We start from the raw sequence: 20,961 nt of genomic DNA on the forward strand, positions 1-20,961 counted from the left end.
GCGTACTTTTTAAATACCGTAATTGAGATTTTCATTTGCTTTATGCTCGTTTCTTTATAAAAAATTGATGTTGTTTTTGGCATGCAATTTATTATTGCAAAATTTGAATTTGTGTCAGTTGAAGAATTTGGAGCAAAGTAGTTGGAAGTTACGTATTAATGAGAATGCTTTATTATGAAATATGAAAGATTAACAGAAAAGACCATGTGGGACTTCCTTTCTTACGGAATGGTAAGTGAATTTGAACACCTTAAGATAATGTAGATAATGTTTAAAATAATTTGTGACATTCTGCAAGGGTTATGGTGTGACTTATATTGCTGCAATCATTTAGTTAACATTTAACATTACCGTTAACATTTAATTATCTCTAAAAGAAGATGTTTTGTTTTTAGATTTTGCACCCACAAAAGAAATAACTGATTCTCAAAATACGATCAGAGGGGAAAATAATTTCCTGAATTCATACTCACATTGACTAATGACGTCTACTTCATAGTCCAACTATGTTATCAGTCACCGAAATGGTCTAAAATGCAAATTTATGAGCAACTTTTTAATATGTATATATGCATAATATGCATGACCATAATATATAATACGTACATAATACGTAACTGTAACGCATCTTTAGTAATCATTCATATATATAATGTAATAATAAATTTTTATTATTTAGGGTTGCTGGCTTAAGTCTTTTGTTTTTCGCCAAGGGATGGACTTTGTTCAATTTTTCTTACTGATTGAATCAAAAGGAGAGATCTTAGTAAATGTCCAGAAAAAGGAATAAGAAGTATCATGACTCTATTAAAATTACCATTAATTAATTAAATTAAATAATTGTCGACAATAAGAATAAGGTTTTATGATGACTTTTCATTATCTCAAAAGGATTTGAGGGTGTATTCTTTGTATTCTGAGAGACTGAATTATAGTATAAGCTTTTTAAAAAATTGGAGGGAGGATCACAGGATCGCGAGGCTTTCAAACCCCTATCTAGCATATAAAGCGTGTTTCGGCCAGCTCGTTTACCATCGACTTGGATGTTCAAACCAATTTGGCAAGTGAATTTCCGCCACCGCGAATCTGGTGACCATACGATCGGAGACGCCGCTCTTGCAATTTTTCCACGATCGGTGGAATTCCATATCGATAGCGGATATCTTCATTTTGAATGTGATCAAAACGTGTCACGTGACTAGTCCAACACAATATCTTCGTTTTCATTTCCGCAAGATGCCATTCATTGTCTTTTATAGTCGGTTAACATTCAGAAACATACAGGGCGACAGGGCGGACGACATTGTGGTAAATTTTAGATTTCAGACATTCGTCGTTTCGTCTATAAAACAGAATACCAGTTGTGGACAGCCACTTCATCCAGGTTGCGCTAAGGAGTGAAGCAATTTCATAATGCAGATCTCCATCGGCTGATAGCATTGACCTGGAATCGCTCAGTTCTGGCCAAGTCACTGCAGCCGACAGTGATTGTGCCTATTTCATGAGGATCGGTCGTCAAAAACTCAGCTTTATTCAGATTCAATCTGAGCCGTGTTGCATCAGGCGATTATTTCATTTTTGAACAAGTTACTCGAGATCATTTTTGGTATTATACTGCTATGCTATGGGATGTCCCATATGACGGTGTTCTTAACAAGAATAAAGAGAAATAGTGAGAGGGCACTTCCATGTCAAACGCTTTCTCCAGATCCAGAAATGCAATGTAACGAGGGCGATGGTTCTCCCAATGTTTCTCCATGAATAACTACACAGCATGTATTGCGCGCGTAGTTCCGCAGTTTTTGACAAATCTGGTTTGATTCACGATTATTTCAAAGATTTCTCGAATACGGTTGTCAAGAATGAGTTCAAAAATCTTCATAGTATGGGAAAGTAACCGGGTCAGACGCTAATTTGAAAATTCTGCTGGAATATCTTACTTTTTCTATATTGGAATTGTGGTACTTTCTTGCCAGTCAGATGGTGTTCTACCTTCCTGAACAACCTGATTAAAGAATTCACTGAGCCACAGTGTTGGGTCCCAGGCCTTTGCTTTCCAGAGTTCAAATGCGATGTCGTCAGATCCTATTGCCTTTCCCGAATTCAGTTGCTTCCTCGACTTCAGTTGCACTGACAGTTAAGTCCTTGAGCGTTTATCGTGAGCACCTGTCTGGACGACTTAATCTCACGGCCTTCTTAAGACACGGATGGATTTTGTGACCACAATCAGAGCCCCGCTAAGACAAGCAACAACGGTACCAGTCTATACCAAGTGCATGGCTTAGCATTCATACAATTTGTGGTAGAGGCCATTCTTTGCACGGACCTTCATTTCAACATCATCATTCCAAAGCCAGGTATCTCGATTGATAAACTGTTTATTTCGCTTGGTGACTCCGAAGGTTGCAGAGGCCGCTTTGTGGATCGTGTCTTTAGTTTCGTTCCACGATTCTTTTACATTCGTAATGGTTGGTAATCGCGTAAGTAAGATCATTTCTTCTCTCTTCTCACGAAGTCGCTACCATTTCTTGCTCGGTGGGCCTTTGCGTTTCTCACACTGTTTTGTCGGTGGTTTGATTAGCAAGACGACAATCACCGGTCGATGTTCAGGTGCGATGGTCACATAAGAAACAGATTTAAAAAATGTCGGCGTCTTATGAGAATACGCAAATCGACTGCATTTTTCTGTTTCTATTGTAAAATGTAGGAAGATGATTATACGCTAACCACCCTCATTGCACGCTCCCAACAACTTTCACGCATGGCACCTGTTACCGTCAGGCAGGTCTTTGCTTCGGGAAGTTGTCAGAAGGCATCCTTCTCGGTATCAGGTCGACCTGTATCTGGTGCGTACGTGGTGAAGAAGTGAATAGTGTGATCGGCTGATATAATGGTTGTTGGCCTGTCGCGGTACCTGTCACCAAGAAAGAGTAAAATTGGTGGCAATTCGGAGTTAGACAACATCTACGGCGAAAAAAGGCCTCCACTTTTATGTTGTTCCAGAAATTATTTTGATTCAACCACGTGAGCATTGTGGACAGAATAAACGAAACGAAAATTCCAACATGCACGAACAAGACACATAAGATGGCCCATAAAGCCATTTAGCAAGAAGAAATTGATTGCAAGAATACTACCAGAAATGACATGGGCCAAAGTTTCTAATACGTAATGGATTAGGCGCTATGTATCATTGGGGTCCTAGTTTATATAGCCAAAATTTTTTGCATCTATGCATGAGTGAGGATGATCCCCCCCGGAAAGTCTACAAGGGCAATATCTATGGTAGAAAAAGAAGACAAGGCAGACCCTGCCTAGATGGAGCGATGGAATAGGCCAGGACGCCAGACAGCTTTTAGAGATATCGAATTGGTGGACCTCGGCGCAAAACCGGGATGTCTGGAGTTCTAAATTAAGGCAGGTCTAGACCGGATACCGGTTCTTGCGCCGTTGATCATGATGATGATGAGTGGCTGCAAATAATTAATCAGTTCAGTACGATTTCATTATTATTTCATTGACGTATTTATTGCTTTTACTTTAGTTGAAAGATTGCTCCACTACTCCTTTAAAATTGCCAGAATGAGCTGGCTCTAAACTATGCATAACACAAAAGTTATTTACAAGGCCCTCTCATCTATTTTTGACAATGAGAATGCCCATGTCAAGCAGAGTCAGATCGTGGAACTCTCGAGAGCACTTCCCTTTCTATTATCATTGTTGTCCTTTCAAGTTTACTGGAAGTAAAGGTGATTCCGGTGTCAAGTTAATGCTTATCGCATCTATTAGGTGAATCCTTAAGTCCTAGTAACTGGCATTAGGAAGAATATTATTTTGAGATTGCGGATCAGAATGGAGAAGATTTCAATGATGAGAGGTATGTGACTTTTTGCAAGTTTCACTGTCTCGTCTTCGACGGCACACCATTCGAGCGTAGAATCTGCTAGTAGATCAATTGAGTTTCAGCTGACTGGCCACGCATCTTTAATTAGGTCGAACACATTCTGATTAGCAGTAGATTTAGGTGCAGTCTTTTTGATGTACAAAATAAGAATGGCACCGATATCGCCTTCAGATTTTGATTGACTTCGTCGGTTTATTGAGTCTGTATCGTCTCGGAACTTTCAAGGTGAACACGGCCTGCTTTCGGGACCGGGTTTTTACTCGCCCGTGGAAGGACTCTCTTTCTAATCAGGCACCATTTTGAATAGTTTGCCGCAGATTCCTAATGAGCATTAGGCTACCAAAGCGCTCTTTTTCTCGCATAAGTCCCGTATGAGTGTCATAAAATCTAGCTGAATCTGGAAGCTGGGAAGCGGATCGACCAGCGCAATAGCTGGACACTCTTGTCTCCATTGCTAGTGGAAGCGAACTTGATGCGCTTGCACTACGGTATCATGATAAATTTTGGGAAGTACAGTGTACCTTGTGCCGGGGGATTTTGTGAAATGTTCTTGTGGATTTTATGATATATTATAAAATTTATGGTATTATATTTAATTGATCCTCAGGCAAAAATGAAACCAATTTGATCACTTTACACTTAAATAGGGCCTAGCATGCCGATTTTCCCGTGGAATTATTTATTGCAGCTCCTGTTGTAAATCGACAAAAACGATTTACTACTTCCGCTAATTGATAAATCCTTTGAACCCTTAAAACTGAAAATGCAAAGCTATAGCTAGATTTGAACCCAAGCACTGATGAAGGCGACAAGTAGTCGTCGAAATATGTATACTTGTGATAAATAAAAATTGGTAGAGCAGAACGGCTACGGTTTTGAATTTTTTATTTCAAATAGAAAGCTTTACCCAGACGCTCTAATTAGGTTTCCCAGAAGGTAGTAGTGCGTGCTCTTTGCTGTCGTAAGAACACCAGTTAAAATTATCCTGAAATACATCAGAGAACTGCTGAAAAACTAGATCGAGAGGTGGCTGGGTTCCGTTCTGAATTCTCCAATACTGACCACGTCACCATCGTGTAGATCATCTCAGATCAATGTATGGGGTTTCGATTTTCACTCTAGCTGCTCTTCTTCGATTTCAATAAAGCTTTCAAAGTTTCTCTAGAGTACTCCACATAGGAAAGGCATTCTGTAGAAACTGATAACTATTATCAGAGGGACATATTTTGCGAAAACTGTCACGTGTTTCATCGGGTTAAAATTTTGGAAGAATTTGAAGTCCAAAGTGGAATTCGTTATGGTGACGTCTTGCTGCTAATATGACGGGCTTGATCATGACATCCATTCTTAAAGACCTCGAACACACTGATGATATATGCTCGCTCCCTCATGGAGTTGAACCTTGGCCAAATAGCTCTGGATTTAGAAAAGGTGGCAAGTAGAGTCGAATTGCTGATAAATATTAACAAAACCAGGGTTTGCAGTCTGACCGGCCTCTGCAGAATATTGAAGGTGTCTACCAGTTTATTTATCTTGGTAGCGTTGTTTTCGAAGTCGGTGGTACTGAACAGACGTGTTAACAGTACGGGCACAATCTCTGCTTCGGCTTGCGGACTAGGTGTCGGTGGATATCTTGATTAGAAGACGGAAGTGGCAGTAGATTGATTGCATTTCAAGAGATGATGACAATTTTTTTAGAAAGTGGGTCCTTAGATGGTTGGCAGCTGAAGAACATTTTAGCAAAGCCGCCACGCTGGCACGTAAGAATCTGTTAAGTCTTGCCAGACAGGCTAAGTCCCATACAACAACGGAGGTCAATATCAATAACAGTCTGATAGATACGTTTGAGACAAACGTCAGGGTTGAACCAAGGACACTTTTCAATCTGATACAAAAGACAGGCAGTTCTATAAGTACTGCCAAATCGTCATATAGATATATATAATGTTGAGAACTTTACATATTTGTGTAGCAACTGACTGAATATGGAAATGAATTGGGTGAAAAAAGATGCCGGTCATGTCAATTTTAGAAGGCTCCACTACACAGAAAAGTAAAGTTTCGAGAATAGAAAACAATAATAAGACCTGTGCTATGCTACGGATGTGAAACATGGACCCTATTACAAACTTCTGAAAAAATAGTCAATACCTTCAATAGGAAGGTCCTGGAGAGGAAAGTAACATGAATTAAACGAGCGAGCGAGCAGTGGTGAATCAGGTAATTCTATGATTTGTATCAATTATTTGACGACCCTGAAGTCTCTAAAATAAGCAAACTTCAGAAGGCGCAATGGGACCACCACGTTTAACGTATAAAACAAAAGACCAGTAGTAAAACCCCGAAAGCGCTGGGTACATTCTGCTGAGGACGACAGCGCATCAATGCTCGGGTTACAAAATTGAGAGATGCAATATATGGATCCTGATAGTTGGGAGTGGGACATTCTAAAACGGGCTGTAGAGCCTGGACGACGGGGAGGGTAGAACTTAGTTTTTATTATAGTCAGTCCGCTGTTATCCTCAGTTTCAAACTCTGCCCTTGTGAAAACTGTTTGCTTGTTGCTACGATGCAATCATGCAGTACAAAAAAGAGCAAAATTTGACAGTTTTTCTGAGGGGGAGGGCAAGATTCTTCTTTGAAGTGATGAAATGTAGCCTTAGTAATTTCAGAATAACCGTTCAATATATATAATACATACATAAGTATGTTCCTGAAAACCTCAAAATCTTCATCCAGAAAAGAAAACATTTTCATTGATTCATAATTAAACTCTAACAGAATTTTTCCACTCCATAACTTTCAGTTTGTCAGTTTATATTCTAGGCTTTGTGAGAAAATGACCTAAAATAAAGATTTGGTCCAGATGAAAAATAAATAAAAATGTTTGTGCAGGTATAATTTCAACTATTTTCGAAATAATAATAATAATTGTTGGTGTGACGATCCAATCCAGTCCAATCTAATTGTGCGATCTGAATCCCAACCTTCTGCTGCGACAGTCTAGTGCTCTAACTACTAAGTCATCTGGACACTATTTTTAAAATATCAACTTATAGCAAACAAAAGTATAATTGTGCAGCACCTGCCCCTGCATTTGATTCACATTAGATAGATAAGCTGCCGTGCCAATAAAATAAACTTATCTTAGGCCCCTTTGAGAAGAGAGATGGTAAATTCTTCCAATGTGGCTCCATTCCACCCAAAGAAAATTTATGAAGATTAGAATACCCAATTTTGCGGCTGTTTGTTTGCACTTTAACAATTACCGCCTGCAGCAGCAGTCAAAATCATATAAGTATGCAGCAGAATTTCTTCCATTCTTAGTTATTCATTTTTTATCTTAAATAAAGTCAAGATCTCCATCATAGAGTGATTGTTGAGTATTGAATCAAGTTAAAATTTTTCAAGAATCAATATTTCATCGAAAATTGGAAGGCAATTGAATGATGTGGATAAACTAAGAATAAGTGGGGAAAGTAACTTGTTGGGCAACATGAGAAAGGGTATTATTAGTTAGCACGTGCTTTGAAATGAATATTTTATGGTTTTTTATGATTAAGCACATTTTGCGTTCTACTTCAACATTCAATAAAAACTATTCAATAGTGAAATCTATGCATAAAAGGTACAACAAAACCATCTAGAAATATTGCTTGCATGGAATTCCTACTAAATAATTTTCATTACTATACGTAATTTTTCGTACTGCAGATTTATGTAGGTAAATCTTTGGTGTTCTCATATATACCATAATATTGATTTAAACATTTCAATGTACTCACTACATTCAAATTTGCAATGGATGATCTTTTTGCATATCTTTTTCTTTCCAAACGTATACCAAATTATGAAAAACATTGTCATGACAAAAATTTTATAGGAAACTTTCACCTTAACTTTATCGACGTTATTTCCTGTTTTAATGATGGAATTTCCTGTGGTATGCAATATAAATGTTTATAGTGCACATACTTGTAGTTTAAATTAGAAATTTTGACAATACCACAAAAACAAAAGTTTCTATTTATCGAAAATAAAAATCACTTTAAAGTGAGCATGTGGAATACTAGCTCACATTATGTATTTTTTACTGCTAAAAACCATAAGTTTTCTACCGTCTGCAGAAGAAAGAAGATGTTATCGCATTTGACTTTAGTATAAATAATTCAAAAGATTAATCTTATTTTCTATGACTTTGGAATCCCATGTCTTCGTACATGAGTGATACGACATGCCCAAATCATAGTCATAATTAATTCAGATAAGGGATTGCTAGGGAATATTTATAAGTTATAACCTCTTCAGATATTGAAATTTCATAACCCATAGACAATATCTAATATGAATTCACATTTACATTTGTTGAATTTTATGTACGTATTTTATGGTTTGAAAATATATTGAATGAATGAATTGGGTATAATTTTGGAGGGTCACTTTATAAAAGAGAGTTCATCAATGTCCCCACAACATTATCATCCAATAATCTAATGGATGCGGTACATGGTATTTGCTAAAAAGTAAGATAAATTTGATCTAAATTTGATCTAAATAACTCTGCAATTACATAAATTCGTTTACGTTCATTATTTCAGGTTAGTGGCGTAAGTCTTTTATTTTTTTCGGTTAGATTTCATAGTTCATAGTTTCCAATATAAATCCTTTTCATTTATTGGAAAATAATCAGAGATTTTTAACAAATTGAATTATTTGTCTCTCGAATTATGAATGAACAATTTTTTTCATAAAATTTGCTATATCCCTCGCTTTTTTATTGTAGGGAAAAATAACAATATGTTGGGATTTTAGGATAAAATTAAAAGGGGTATTTGTCAAATAGTCGCTTCATTCTGTCGAAGGTTGTATTTCGGTATTTCAAATAAGTCGATTTTTCAGTACCATTTCGTTTTCGTGGTTTTTTTCTATAAAATCGGACAGTTAAGTGTAAAAGATTTATTTATTTGTGAGGCTTAAAGTTTGTTTGTAGTCATGCAGCTAGCCGATACCTTATCCTAATATAGAGCTGATGTAATAGCGTTGCAGCAGATGCGTTGGACAGTGACAGGTTTCCTGGAGAAAAGCCACTACACTATATATTATAGTAACTATCAAGTAAACCATGAACTCGGAGTAGGTTTCTTCTTCTTAAGTCAGTCAAAAAATGAAACCTGTTGTAATCGATTTTGAAAACATAAGCGAACGGCCATGCACTCTGCGCTTTCGAGGCAAATTTAGAAATAAAGGTTTCCTAAACGTTCACACCCCTACAGAGGAGACTGCAGAGTCGGAGAAAGATACCTTCTACGAGGCAGTAGAAAGAACTCTCAGGTATGAAATCAGAATCATATTTGGCGATTTTAGCAGACAAGTAGGGGCGGAGCCCGTATTCAAGCGATAGGTTGGCTCCCACAGCTTACATAAAAATACAAATGATAATGGGCCGCGGATTATTTAGTTAGCCGTGTCGCACGAAAATGATGTTAGAAGTACCTGGTTTGCGCGGTCCACAAATTTTTGTGGACCTCTCCAGATGGGTTCACTTTCAACCGAATTGACCACGTGGTGATCAAACACCGCCATCTCTCAGACTTGATGAATGTCAGAATATATAGGGGGGCCAATTTATACGCGGATCATTATCACGTTGGCATGGTACTCCGGGCTCGAATAACACCACCCAGAATCCCCTCTGACAATCAGGTGACTCTTAACAAGGAAGCCATTCACAACACAGTCCTCGGTAACACCTGTAAGGGGAAAATGGATGCCGCAATAACCGCAGCTAACAGAGATCCTGAAGATGAAGCATCAACAAATGATCTTCACAAACACCTGAAGAAAGTTATCATAAGTACTGACACAAACGTACTTGGCTCCAGCCACAAAAGGAGTCGGAACGGCTGGTTCGACGATGAATGTAAACTAGCAACGGAACGGAAGAATGCCCCATACCGAGTGCACGTGCGGAAACTTATCGTGAACTCCGTTAAGCGGCTTCACAGATGGAAAAAGGAAGCCTGAGAGAACCAACAGGTCTGTGAACTCGGAAAGTACAGGAAGCAGCCACACCAGGCGCGGAAGTTTTACCTACAAGTCAACAGGATGAAGCCTTACACACATATTCATCATGCCGAGGCAAAGCGGGTAATCTGATTTCCAGCAGAATGGGCACATTGGAGTAATGGATTGAATATTTTGATAAACTGAAGACGACGGAAAATATTGGAACCAGCAGGTATAAAAGAATCAGTCCATGCAATCCATCGGCTTAAAACCATAAGTCACCAGGAGCCGATGGAATTACAACCGAATTGTTAAATAAGGAGGCGACCAATTGCACCAAGCGATCATCTACTTATGCTCAAGGTGTGGGACAGCGAATTAATGCGTGACAACTGGCAAAAAACATTATCTGTCCCATATATAAAATGGGCGATATCACGCAGTGCAACAATTATAAAGGTATTACATCTTGCTAGGTTGGATAGCCTCATACGCCCAGAACATCATTGCCCCATACGAAAGAGGCTTCACTCCAGGCAAATCAGCAACAGATCGAATTTTCACTTTGCGGTGAGCGATGGAAAAACTGTTTGAATATGGACATCAGTTGTACCATCTTTTCATTTAACATCAACAACGGTCTACGACAAGGAGATGCCCTATCATGAGTCCTCTTTAACCTGGTCCTGAAAAAAGTGATTCGCGATGCTGAGGTAAATGCGAAGGGACGATCCTCTTTAAGTCCACCCAACTACTGGCCTGTTTAGAGCAGGCAGCGCGAGATTTTGGACTGCACACTAATCAAGGTAAAACGAAGTACATGGTGGTAACGTCAGCACCAAAAACCAACCAACCAACAATATCAAACCGCACTGGTCAAATGGGAAGAATAAAGATAGGAGACTAAAACTTTGAGACTGTTGATAATTTCTCCTATCAAGGGTCGAAAATCAAAACCGATAACAACTGTGACGATGAAATCCACGTACGGTTGTTGGTAGCCTATTTCAGGTTACAGAAACTGATCCTCTCGAAACGTCTCATCATTGGGTCAAATGATGTTGCCAGTCCTCATGTATTTCTCGGAGGTCTGGCTTCTCAGCAAGAAAAATTGCGAACTCTTGGCCGGGTTCGGGAGAAGAATTCTCTGAGGAATTTTTGGCCCCATACATGAGGATGGGTGATTCCGAAGCATAACTGCAAAATCTGTGAGCGATACCATGACCGTCTGGTTGTGGATAAAACCCGGCTCCACAGGTTGCGGTGGGCAGGTCACCTAATCCGTATAGATAAGAATGATACCCCCGGAAAAGTCTATACGGGTATGTGGCTCGATGAATTAAACTTTGAATTAAGTTTGTATACAAGTAGTTATGAACACATGCTTTGGAAATATATGGTCGCCAGTCGCGCGAAATGGTCATTTGTCAAAGTCGGATGACCAGTGGAAAATCTAAATGTGTTGAAAAATGCCTTAACGCCTCCATTAATTTTAATGAAATTGGCAAGAAAATGCCCAAATGCACAAGCCAGCCACCGTAATCAATAGTATTGGCTTGGTAGACTCAGGCCAGCCAGTCTCCAGATCCTAATCTCATCGAACAGGTTTGTATTATTCCAAAGCAAAAAATAGGTAACATAGGGATACCTCGAAAAAAGCTTATAAAGAGCTTTACATAAATAATAGTTGTTGCAATAAAGACCAAGAGTAGGGTTGAGAAGAATTGAGTTTATTGACTTTTTTATTAACAGCCAAGCTATAAGACTTTTCTTTCCTAATAATCAGTTCGATTATCTCGCTCAGGACATTCACTATTTAGTGATGATCGCCGACCATATTTTTAACCTTTTACAACTCTCCAGAAAGGCTTATGTGGCGTGCTTATTTTTTTTTCAAATTAGCCATTTGTAAAAGTAAATTTTTAAAAAATCCTGCTTAACCAATCTCTTTTTGTTTCAATACTGTATCTTTGAAATTTGGCCACGCGCTTGCCGCAAAAAACACGTCTCTGTGAAAATACTAGAATGCCGTTGATTCGTTTCGAACAGGTTTGGCTAAGTTTACTAATAATCCTCATTGGTAATCTAAGGCGATGAAGAGAAAGACGGTTTAGTAACACTGACAGTCGAATCAAAACCAAATGGTATGAACCTCTTCTTCGTGACACTGGGAAATGTTGTATTTGCATTTACTGTTTGGTTGTGTAGCGCAGGCGAAAGTTCCAAGGCCTAATTGGGGTTATTGAATCCGAGTCTGCACGCGGCTCATCTGAACTGGATCCAATCACAGAGCTTCACCAGAGGTTATCTGGTACCATGGGAACCGGGGTAGCCCTCTGAGTTCATAAGTTGATATATCTCAGGAGGGTTTCAGGGGCATAAGTTCGCAGCCCGGGTATAAGCGGTTGGCCCCCTCGTGGAAGTTTCATGAGGGGTGTGGTTATGTCTAAGCGGCCAGAGACCTTCGGGCCACAAGTGCGCAGTTTCGCTTACAACTTAGGTGTTATATTCCTTAGTTTGGTAGAGATTTGGGTAGGTCGTGCATCTGCCAGCGTGAATGTTGCAGTCAGCAAAGAGTGAACCGATATCGTTTGTTACAACGGGGCTCTGATTGTAGTTACGAAATCAATCAGAATGCTAAGAACACCATGGGATTAGGCCTAAACTGCGGGGAATCACGTTAAACCACCAAAATGTACTACTACCTACTATTTCTGTAATAATTGAATTTTAATGTTGTTTTGTTTTAAAAAAAATCCCTAAGTTGTTTCCTTGGCTCCTCCAGTGGTATGCCCTTTTAAATAGTAAAAAGTCATAACAATAAGAAAAGAAGCCTGAAGAAAGGAGTGGACGGGCAGATATATATATACAGTAGATCAAAGTCGAATATATTTTAACGAGACACAATGGTAAGCATTAGAACCAAAACATGGGTTTGATTGATTCATGATATCGGAAAGCTGACAGTGATCAAAAAGTAAGGCAAGTCTTTTGAGAGTTGAATGCTCGGATACATTCCACTGAGAGAGGTTAGTTTTCGACATCGTTCTTTAATATCAAAAATAAGCACTCCAGATTTCATCTACATAGATATTTGTAAGGAAACAGGAAAGTTGAATTTAGCCCAGCCGTGTTGTATAGAATTGGTCTGCGATTAACGTAACTAAATATCCGATAATTGGGAGCTGAGATGATTTTGTGTTGGATTGTCTTGGATGAACAGAGAAGTACAACCGAAAAGGGTGCAGGCACCTTCTTCGTTAACACATTGACTGCCCAAATTGAAGTATCAAGGGAATCAAACTATATCTCTTAATGAGAATAACAAAAATCTGAGAAGAGATAAAGGATTTAAATATTTCTCTAAAATGGATTCGTCAAAAGCAGATATCAGTTTTAATAAACATAAAAGAGTGGTTCCCAAAACGTTGATTTTTTTAATGTGTGCAGTTGGTAATCTCAAATTTACTCCTGGAAAGAGGTATGATATCATCCATGCTTCGTTTGACATGAATAATTTATCTTATTTGATAATGCTAATTTAGCATTTTTGTGGGTCAGTATTATGCAGATGTTGCCTATTCTTGAAAGTTACACTTCATAAAATAAGGAACAAATATAAGGGGCAGAGCAGGAATAGTGCATTTAGGAAAAAAACCCATGGAAACGCAGCTTAGCTTTTTGAAAAGGGAAATAGCATTCAATCGGTCGAAAATCAAACAACCCTTTCGGGAATAAAAATGTTGGCTCCTTTTTCAATGACTTGACAGGCCAAATTGATCTTTGGTCTCCAAATATTATGATTAATAGCGAAACAATCTAATTTCTAACCCAGGCTTGAAGATTGTTGGAACACTTCATTTTGAGATAATGCCATCAAATATGCTTGGATTAAATTTTGCCTACTACTACTCTAATTTCGGCCACATTTCATTCAGCGCTGTGTCTACTGATATTTTATATCCCTTTTGTAATATCAATCACTCTTGCACTGGTGAAATTTGAAACATTGTGTCATCTTGGGGCTCTTACCACTGGATGTTGGGATATCGGGGACGAATTGTGTGGGAAACCTTATAAATTTTTAAGTTTAACACGGATGAGGCTTCATTATCAACCACACCTAGTTGTTTGCTGTGAAGTGGAGTAAAAATCTCATAAGTGGGCGATCAGATAATGAATAAGGAAATTAGTTTTAGTATAATAATTTGATAGTCAGGATAGGGCTTTCATATTGGTTTTTATTTGCTGTATTAATTTATTTTGATTTTTAATCCAAGCTGAACTTTATTCAAGTGAGATTGCTTTTGTAGACCTTTTAGCAATAAATTACCTTCAAAAGCCAAATTGATTAGGCATCTATTCTAAGTAGTAACGGCCGCAGTTTTGCGATGGGAGCGGAATTTCATTCGCTTTTTTCGGGATAAATTTACCCAAATAATGCATTCTATAGTGTGAAATTACTTTAATTTTCGCCGCACATTGCACATTATTAAATACCTTCGGGCGATTTGATCCTGTCAGAGGGGAATGAACTGTCGCATCCGCCAACACTACTGTGCATGTGCTGGCAACAAGAACTCTAGAAGTTCAAGGCTAAGTTTAGCGGGACCGGCTGATTGAGAGGCGGCTGATGGGCAGAGGAGTACAAAGAAACAAGGGGAACGGAGTTTTTTAACAACGGTGTCATATCGAACGGAAGGAGAATTTATCGAAACACATTGTAGTTCGTCGGATTTTCTGTAGTTTCGATTATTTCATTTGGTTTTCTCTGAATTGTGTGGATATGATAGCTGGAAAATTTGTAAAGTTAGCCACCGAGCGTGATGAAAGTACAAAATTTTGTCTGGGTTGAGTGGAAAATTTTAATCGCAAAAAAGGCCCCTTACAGTGTTCTATCTTGCTTCAGTTACGCTTGAAACTGTTTTCTTAGACAAGGAGTTATGCATGAGAAAAAGTGGGGTTTGCTGCCCGGTCGATTGTTGGAAGTGAGGAAAAGAAAGTTGGTTAATGATTAACAGAGAGTTGCCAGGGAGAATCGAAGCCTACACTAGCCTGATGTTGAGGTGTTTGGTGTTTCGTGCGACAAGGGGTCACGAGTATATATACGGAAAGAGAGCGGCCTGGAGGAGGCGACGACCCGGTGAGGGAACTTTAAGTTCAGGTGAGAGCCCAATTCGGATTCTATTTAGTCAATCTAACGCCGCATCGGGCTAAATCGTGGCAATTTGTTAAAAAAAAAGTGAAAATAATTCCAAATCATTGCCAAGTATAAACCTTTAGAAGAGCTACGGCAGTAATCAGAGATAACGTGTTGGGATTCCCGAGCTGGGTATAGACAAACACGTAAATTAGGAAGCACAAAAAAATTATTGAGAAAAAGTAAATTAGGGTTAAAACTATAAGACTATATGAATTTTTTTTTCTTTTATTATGTTTAGTTTTAATTTGTAAAAAGGAAATAAGCAGCATTTTGAAATTTTTGAAATCTTTGCGGAATATTTATGATACAAAACTACGTTATCACCAGAGCTCTGGGTGAGGGTTTTATTTTGATATTTTTCCTTATTTTGATACTTATTTTCTTTCTATTTTTTCTATTTTAATCTTATTTATTTATTTTATTTGACCTATTTTCCTTGGAGGTTGGCTACTTAAATATTTCTACTTTATATTATTTTCTGAACATTGCACTCCTTATATTTTCTCTCGCATGAATATAATGAATTAACTCTTTAGTCAATTTGAGGACTTCCTTCTTTGCTTCCCCTCCTTAATCCTGCAAAACTCTAACACAACAGAGACATCCTCCAATATAATGGCTGGAAGATGTCAAGGAAGGGAAGGAACCTCAGAGGCCGCCTCTCGAAAACGATCTGAGGCAGAAGGAAAAGGGATCAAGACTGTGATCCATCGTGGATCTGCCCTCCTGGATCGCGACACTCGGGTATGGTGATTTACGGCTCCACGCGTGCGGTCGAACCGTCGTTTTTTTTTAATATTAATTTTTCAGGTTTTAGCTCGCAGTTTTATTTAAATCGTTAGGCTTTCGCGAATCCCTATGTTTGTGTAGTTATTTTCACGATCCGCTGCGGACCCACCCACTGGTAAAGGGCACGTGAATTTTGAAGAATGGTAGGTGAGAGATCGTAACGCTCAAAGGACCCCCACATTCCCGAGCCTGGTCAGCACAGACGCGTGCAAAGACGTGTCGACCAAGCGTTCCGATGGAGCTTCAGTATTTGCGGGCCGGCCTTCACGATCAATTTTGCCAACTTTTTAGGTTTTTTGGTTAGCTTTTCCCTCTAGGTCGTCTTCACCCATTTAGGATGATCGTTTGTTCATCGCCATCCCTTAAGTTTCATTACAAAGCTTGAACATTTTTATATTCTCTATTTCGTAGCGACTTAAAACTTTTTAGGAGCACAATGTATATATTTGTATTTTACATTTCAACAGTTTCACTTATTGTTAAATCATATAGTTGCAGTTAAGGGGGTCATCTGGTTCAAGATATCAAATGCTTTCAATAAATGCTTTAAAAAGTTTTACTGTAAGTCTAGAAGAAATTGCATTAAATAGACGTAAATGTGTTGTAAAAGCACGAGAGTGATAACTCGAAAATTTGTTTACAGGGAAGCACATACTTCTTGACGATTACATAAGATGGTATCGAGTCCCTCTTCTATTGTATAACCAACTTGTTGAGAAAATTCTTCACACTCAATTTTTGTCGAAAGAGTTCTTGATTTTAAATTTTTATCTTTCATGAATCGAATGTTTCCATTTCATTGTATGTCGTTCGCTGATACTTGGTGAATCCCATTTCCTGAATAAATAACTGAGTCATGATCCTGTGTACCAATGTCCGCAGTATATAGTATTTGGGGATGCAAACAGTATTGTCCTGAACTGATTCCACCTATCTATTTATATTAGTTTTTTTTTTATATTCATTTTATCGTCAATTTCTGAATTATCTTTAGCGTAGTCAGTTAGCCTCGCGAGCGGAAAACAACATTGGAAGATACTTTCGAAAGTAAAGTATTAAATTCTTTTCCCCATTTTTATAGTTTGTGAATTTTTACCCTTATTGGACTAAATGCCAATTGCACAAAAAAATTTATTAATTATTATAATAGCCTTAAATAAGTCCTCATTGCCTACAATTCATTTGGGATTATTTTTTTTTCAAATGGTTAGCACGCGCTAACGTTGGTAATTGTTTTGACCCCGTTCCAAAAAAAGAAACTTTGTATTGTTGCAAATATACAATATATTTAGCAATTTCAGTTAAATAATTCAAATAATTAATTTAATTAATCCATCGAGCTCACACACGCAATCCACAAGAGGTAATACTTCACTAGTAGAATCAATTATATTTTCGCATTATTTATAATTTAATTAAGAAATATCGCTAATATCTCTCACCCAAATAAAAGCCAAAATTTATTAAAAACTGCTTCAGTCTACATTTGTCGCAAAATTAGGTAGAGAAAATTAAATTTAAATAGAAACAAATTAGTGATATCCATAGTTTCTTATTTTTTTCCTTTACTGATGAATTTATCAAGATATTGACCGTAGTTTTATCAAATTTAGAGCAAAAGAAATGAGGTTATTGTGGTATATAACCGTTTTGAGATGTAGCTTGTAAAAATAACAGGAAGCAGATATACTCTTTAGAAAATATCAATTGGAGCGACTTTCTTTTGTTTTTCATAATTTTCGTGTTTTTGATATCTTCATTAGCTGATGAAAGAATTATGTAAACATGGGCAATGGAGATATGAGGATAGAAAATGTTACAGCTCTATCTAACCTCAATTTTTTAATTTTATTTTTTTTCATTCAGAAGTTCTATAATCAGTATATATTTTAATAAAATCGATCCCCACATTTGAATATTTTGAAAAGCATTTCAGATTCTTTTGCATCTTTTGGTATAATTTGTTGTATGCGAATATGTTAAGGAGGTAACTTTGAAAGAGGCTTGCTTCAGGAATCCATGCTGGAACGTATATTTTATGTTACATATTGTTATTATTAATATATTTAAATCATCTTATTCCTGAATTTATTAAAACCATCAGAAATCTGTGCGATAATCTATCTGTCATCATTTGATTTTAGTAGCAAACGTTGTCTAAATAGGATCGAGTTACTCGCTTAAATCTTTCATTTTGCTATAACGATCTACATATGGACTGGTGACCAAGTCGATATGAAGTTGCCTTTTTCAATTGTAAAAGTGATCGTTCCTGGTTTGGTCATGGGTTATTGCACTCATATGTGTCAACTTACTACCGGAGGTATGTTACAATGCATCAGTGAGCGTTGAAGTTTTGAAATTGAAGTCAGGTCTCATCAGTAAAGAAATAGATTTAATTAATAAATAAGAGCGTCTAGATACACTGAAACCTGAGCAGGAGTAAATAGGAAGCGCTTAACACATCTTTTGAATCTTCCAGCGAAGTTCATGATGCATTTTCTTTAGAAAATACATTACCCTTGAAATTACAAGCTTTGGATAGAAAATCTCTACTACATGGCACACCGCTTTAACAGAGTAGTCAATATGAAGCGGATATACTACCCGGACAATAGTCAGTTGTGTTGAATGAATCACGATCTGATAAATGCATTAAGAAAACAGCAGAAAAGAAAATCAACCATGCTCAATGAAAACAATAATTTTCATTCGCATTTGGTAGAAATCGTGATTCTGCTGAGATCAAATCAATATAATAATAATTTAGTTCTTGTGTTTTGCTCATCACTGATTTATGCAGCATTTTCTCCGTAGTCATTAATGATGCAAAAATTGAATTTTCTCCGGATATTTTTCCTTCCAAAGTTGATTAGAAATGTAAACAGATAGTGAAGATACGCCAGTCATACAGATTTGTGATATTGCCAATATCCATAAATCGTCTATTTTCAAGAAACTGGTATATGTAATTTCTCATGCATGCTTTCAGCTATGGTTTTTCTTGTTCAGGAAAAATTGTTAATTAGACGAATTTCCTTTTCCTTATCAATTTTTATCGACAGCTAATGACGAGGTGGTTTATGGAGCACGTACTGATATGATTGTGTTTTTTTGCAACGCCTCGCTTTCCATAAAGTGCTCAGTTTGAATTCTCTGGTGAGCAATCATTTTTGTTTATGTGGAATTCAACATACTTTTCTAATCCGACACGTTCCTCAATGTAGAGGGGTTTGCTAATATTCAAAGAGTTTCAAAGAATGCATCGATTTTCTGTTAGAATACCAATCTTTGATATTATATCCCGGATTCTGAAGATTCCGAATTGAGAATTTGGTCATAAAAATAGTTCCAAGCTTTCCAGGAACGCAAATTTCCCCCTAAGAAACAGTCCATACAACCAAGATCCTGTTTTAGTCAGTAACTAAACCTAACACTCACCTTTAACACGTTTTGTTTGCACTCTAACACCATCCACATTTAGGCATAAAAGGGCCACGATCAGAAACACTGTTTTCATTGATAATAATCCACGAACACTAATTTTCCACTTGACAGACATTTTGTTTAATATATTATTCTCTGTTAAATCCTTCGATGAGAAGCAACTCCAAGCAATGTTCGAATATCCTTGGTTTCAAGTTTGCTATCCTTTGCGCTATCAAAGCAAGCTAATCGCTGCTAATCAGGCAATTATACTTCAATCTATCCTTTCGACGCGTTTACGAACAAATATTATTTACACTGATCCATCAAGAAATTTGTAAACTTTTCCAACATTCCAATGTGAAGAATTCGTTATCGCTACTTGTTTTCGCGATCACTTCCTATCTTCCTCGATCCGTAATCCTATTCCACGACCGAAATATCCTTTCAATGTTCGCTACAGTCCAATGAAATTCGAATTTAATTTCGATTCCGTCTATCTATTATCAATAGAAAAACTTATATAGCCAAACTAATTTTTCCTTGGCTAGTTATAAGACAAATAAAAACCGAGAAAAAACAGAGAAAGAAAAATAGAGGAAGCACGCACGCCCCGCGTCTTAGCACCAAACTGAAACGGACCGCTCGATTAAACGGATATATAAAACCTTCTGTTGCCTGCACGTCGTCCACCGCAATGAGCGATCCCTCAAAAGATCGATCTCCTCCAGTCTCGCTATAATATTAGAAAAAGCAGAAATCTTTGAAATGCTTGGGTAAGCAGGTGGAGGTATCTTTTGAGCAATTCTTGCAGTTTTTCTTTCAGCATCTTAAAAAGCCATAAGATTGCATTCCAACGGTACCCCTCTTGCTGAAGATCGAACCAATTTTGTCGAGAGACAGACTACATTCACTCTCATAAGTTGTAGCGGGAAATTTAACAGTGTAAACAGCAGGTTGATATAGTGCTCCAGTGACCGATTGTAAGCTAATGGAAACTGGTTTTGCTGAACATACCGTTAGATTTGAGTAAGACTAGTCTCTTTGGTAGTCTCTTAGAAAGTTAGTAGAGCAAAAGACCATTCTCTTACCACTTAAGTCCGCGTGATAGAGCCAATCCCCCGCTAGTCTAAGCATGATCTTTCCCACAAGTCACAAGCAGCGAGCGTCCCGTTAAATATCTAAGTATCTTATTTTACCGTAGTACGTTCAGTCTCCATCGTGCAAGATCTTAAGACTTTCGTTCCGTTGATATCGAAAGTGACTAGCGTCGCTGCACATGGAGAGCTGGGGTTTGGTTCTGAGTCTTGCTAGTGGAGTTGGCCAGATGCAGTCAAGCACGCACCAGTTCCATTAGTTCAGAGGATCATTTACGTTCCACGCATATTAGGTTCTTCTGAGTTGCTTACGCTGCCGACTATAAACGTTGCAATAGATTCGTTGTCACTATTTTGCTGCCAGAACATTGCTCGGATGTAACTAATCTGACTGTTGCCTTGTAGCCCGTTTTTGTTCGTGGGAAGGTTAGTTTGCTGGCGGGATTTGCGGTTATTGACTCAAAGTGCGACAGCAGCAGGTGGTAGAAGCTATCTATGGAAATAAATGTAAATTTTGTGGATAATTTCATTCAGAT

At 37.8% G+C, this 20,961-nt stretch overlaps 1 protein-coding gene across 2 annotated transcripts in view; it reads right to left on the reverse strand.

Moving 5' to 3' along the window:
• Positions 1 to 20,036, reverse strand: part of LOC119658728 (oxidoreductase OpS5) — a 282,914-nt gene extending 262,878 nt beyond the window's left edge. The window contains exon 1 of one of the 2 annotated variants that reach the window (XM_038066391.1): positions 19,344 to 20,036. In XM_038066391.1, the coding sequence (XP_037922319.1) occupies positions 19,344 to 19,464 (121 nt within the window). In that variant the 5' untranslated portion in view covers positions 19,465 to 20,036. The remainder of the gene's footprint in view (positions 1 to 19,343) is intronic. The other variant, XM_038066390.1, reaches the window with a different exon arrangement.
• Between the last annotated feature and the right edge of the window lie 925 nt (positions 20,037 to 20,961).

Source organism: Hermetia illucens, chromosome 6, assembly GCF_905115235.1.
Source record: "Hermetia illucens chromosome 6, iHerIll2.2.curated.20191125, whole genome shotgun sequence".
Taxonomy (NCBI): Eukaryota; Metazoa; Arthropoda; class Insecta; order Diptera; family Stratiomyidae; genus Hermetia; species Hermetia illucens.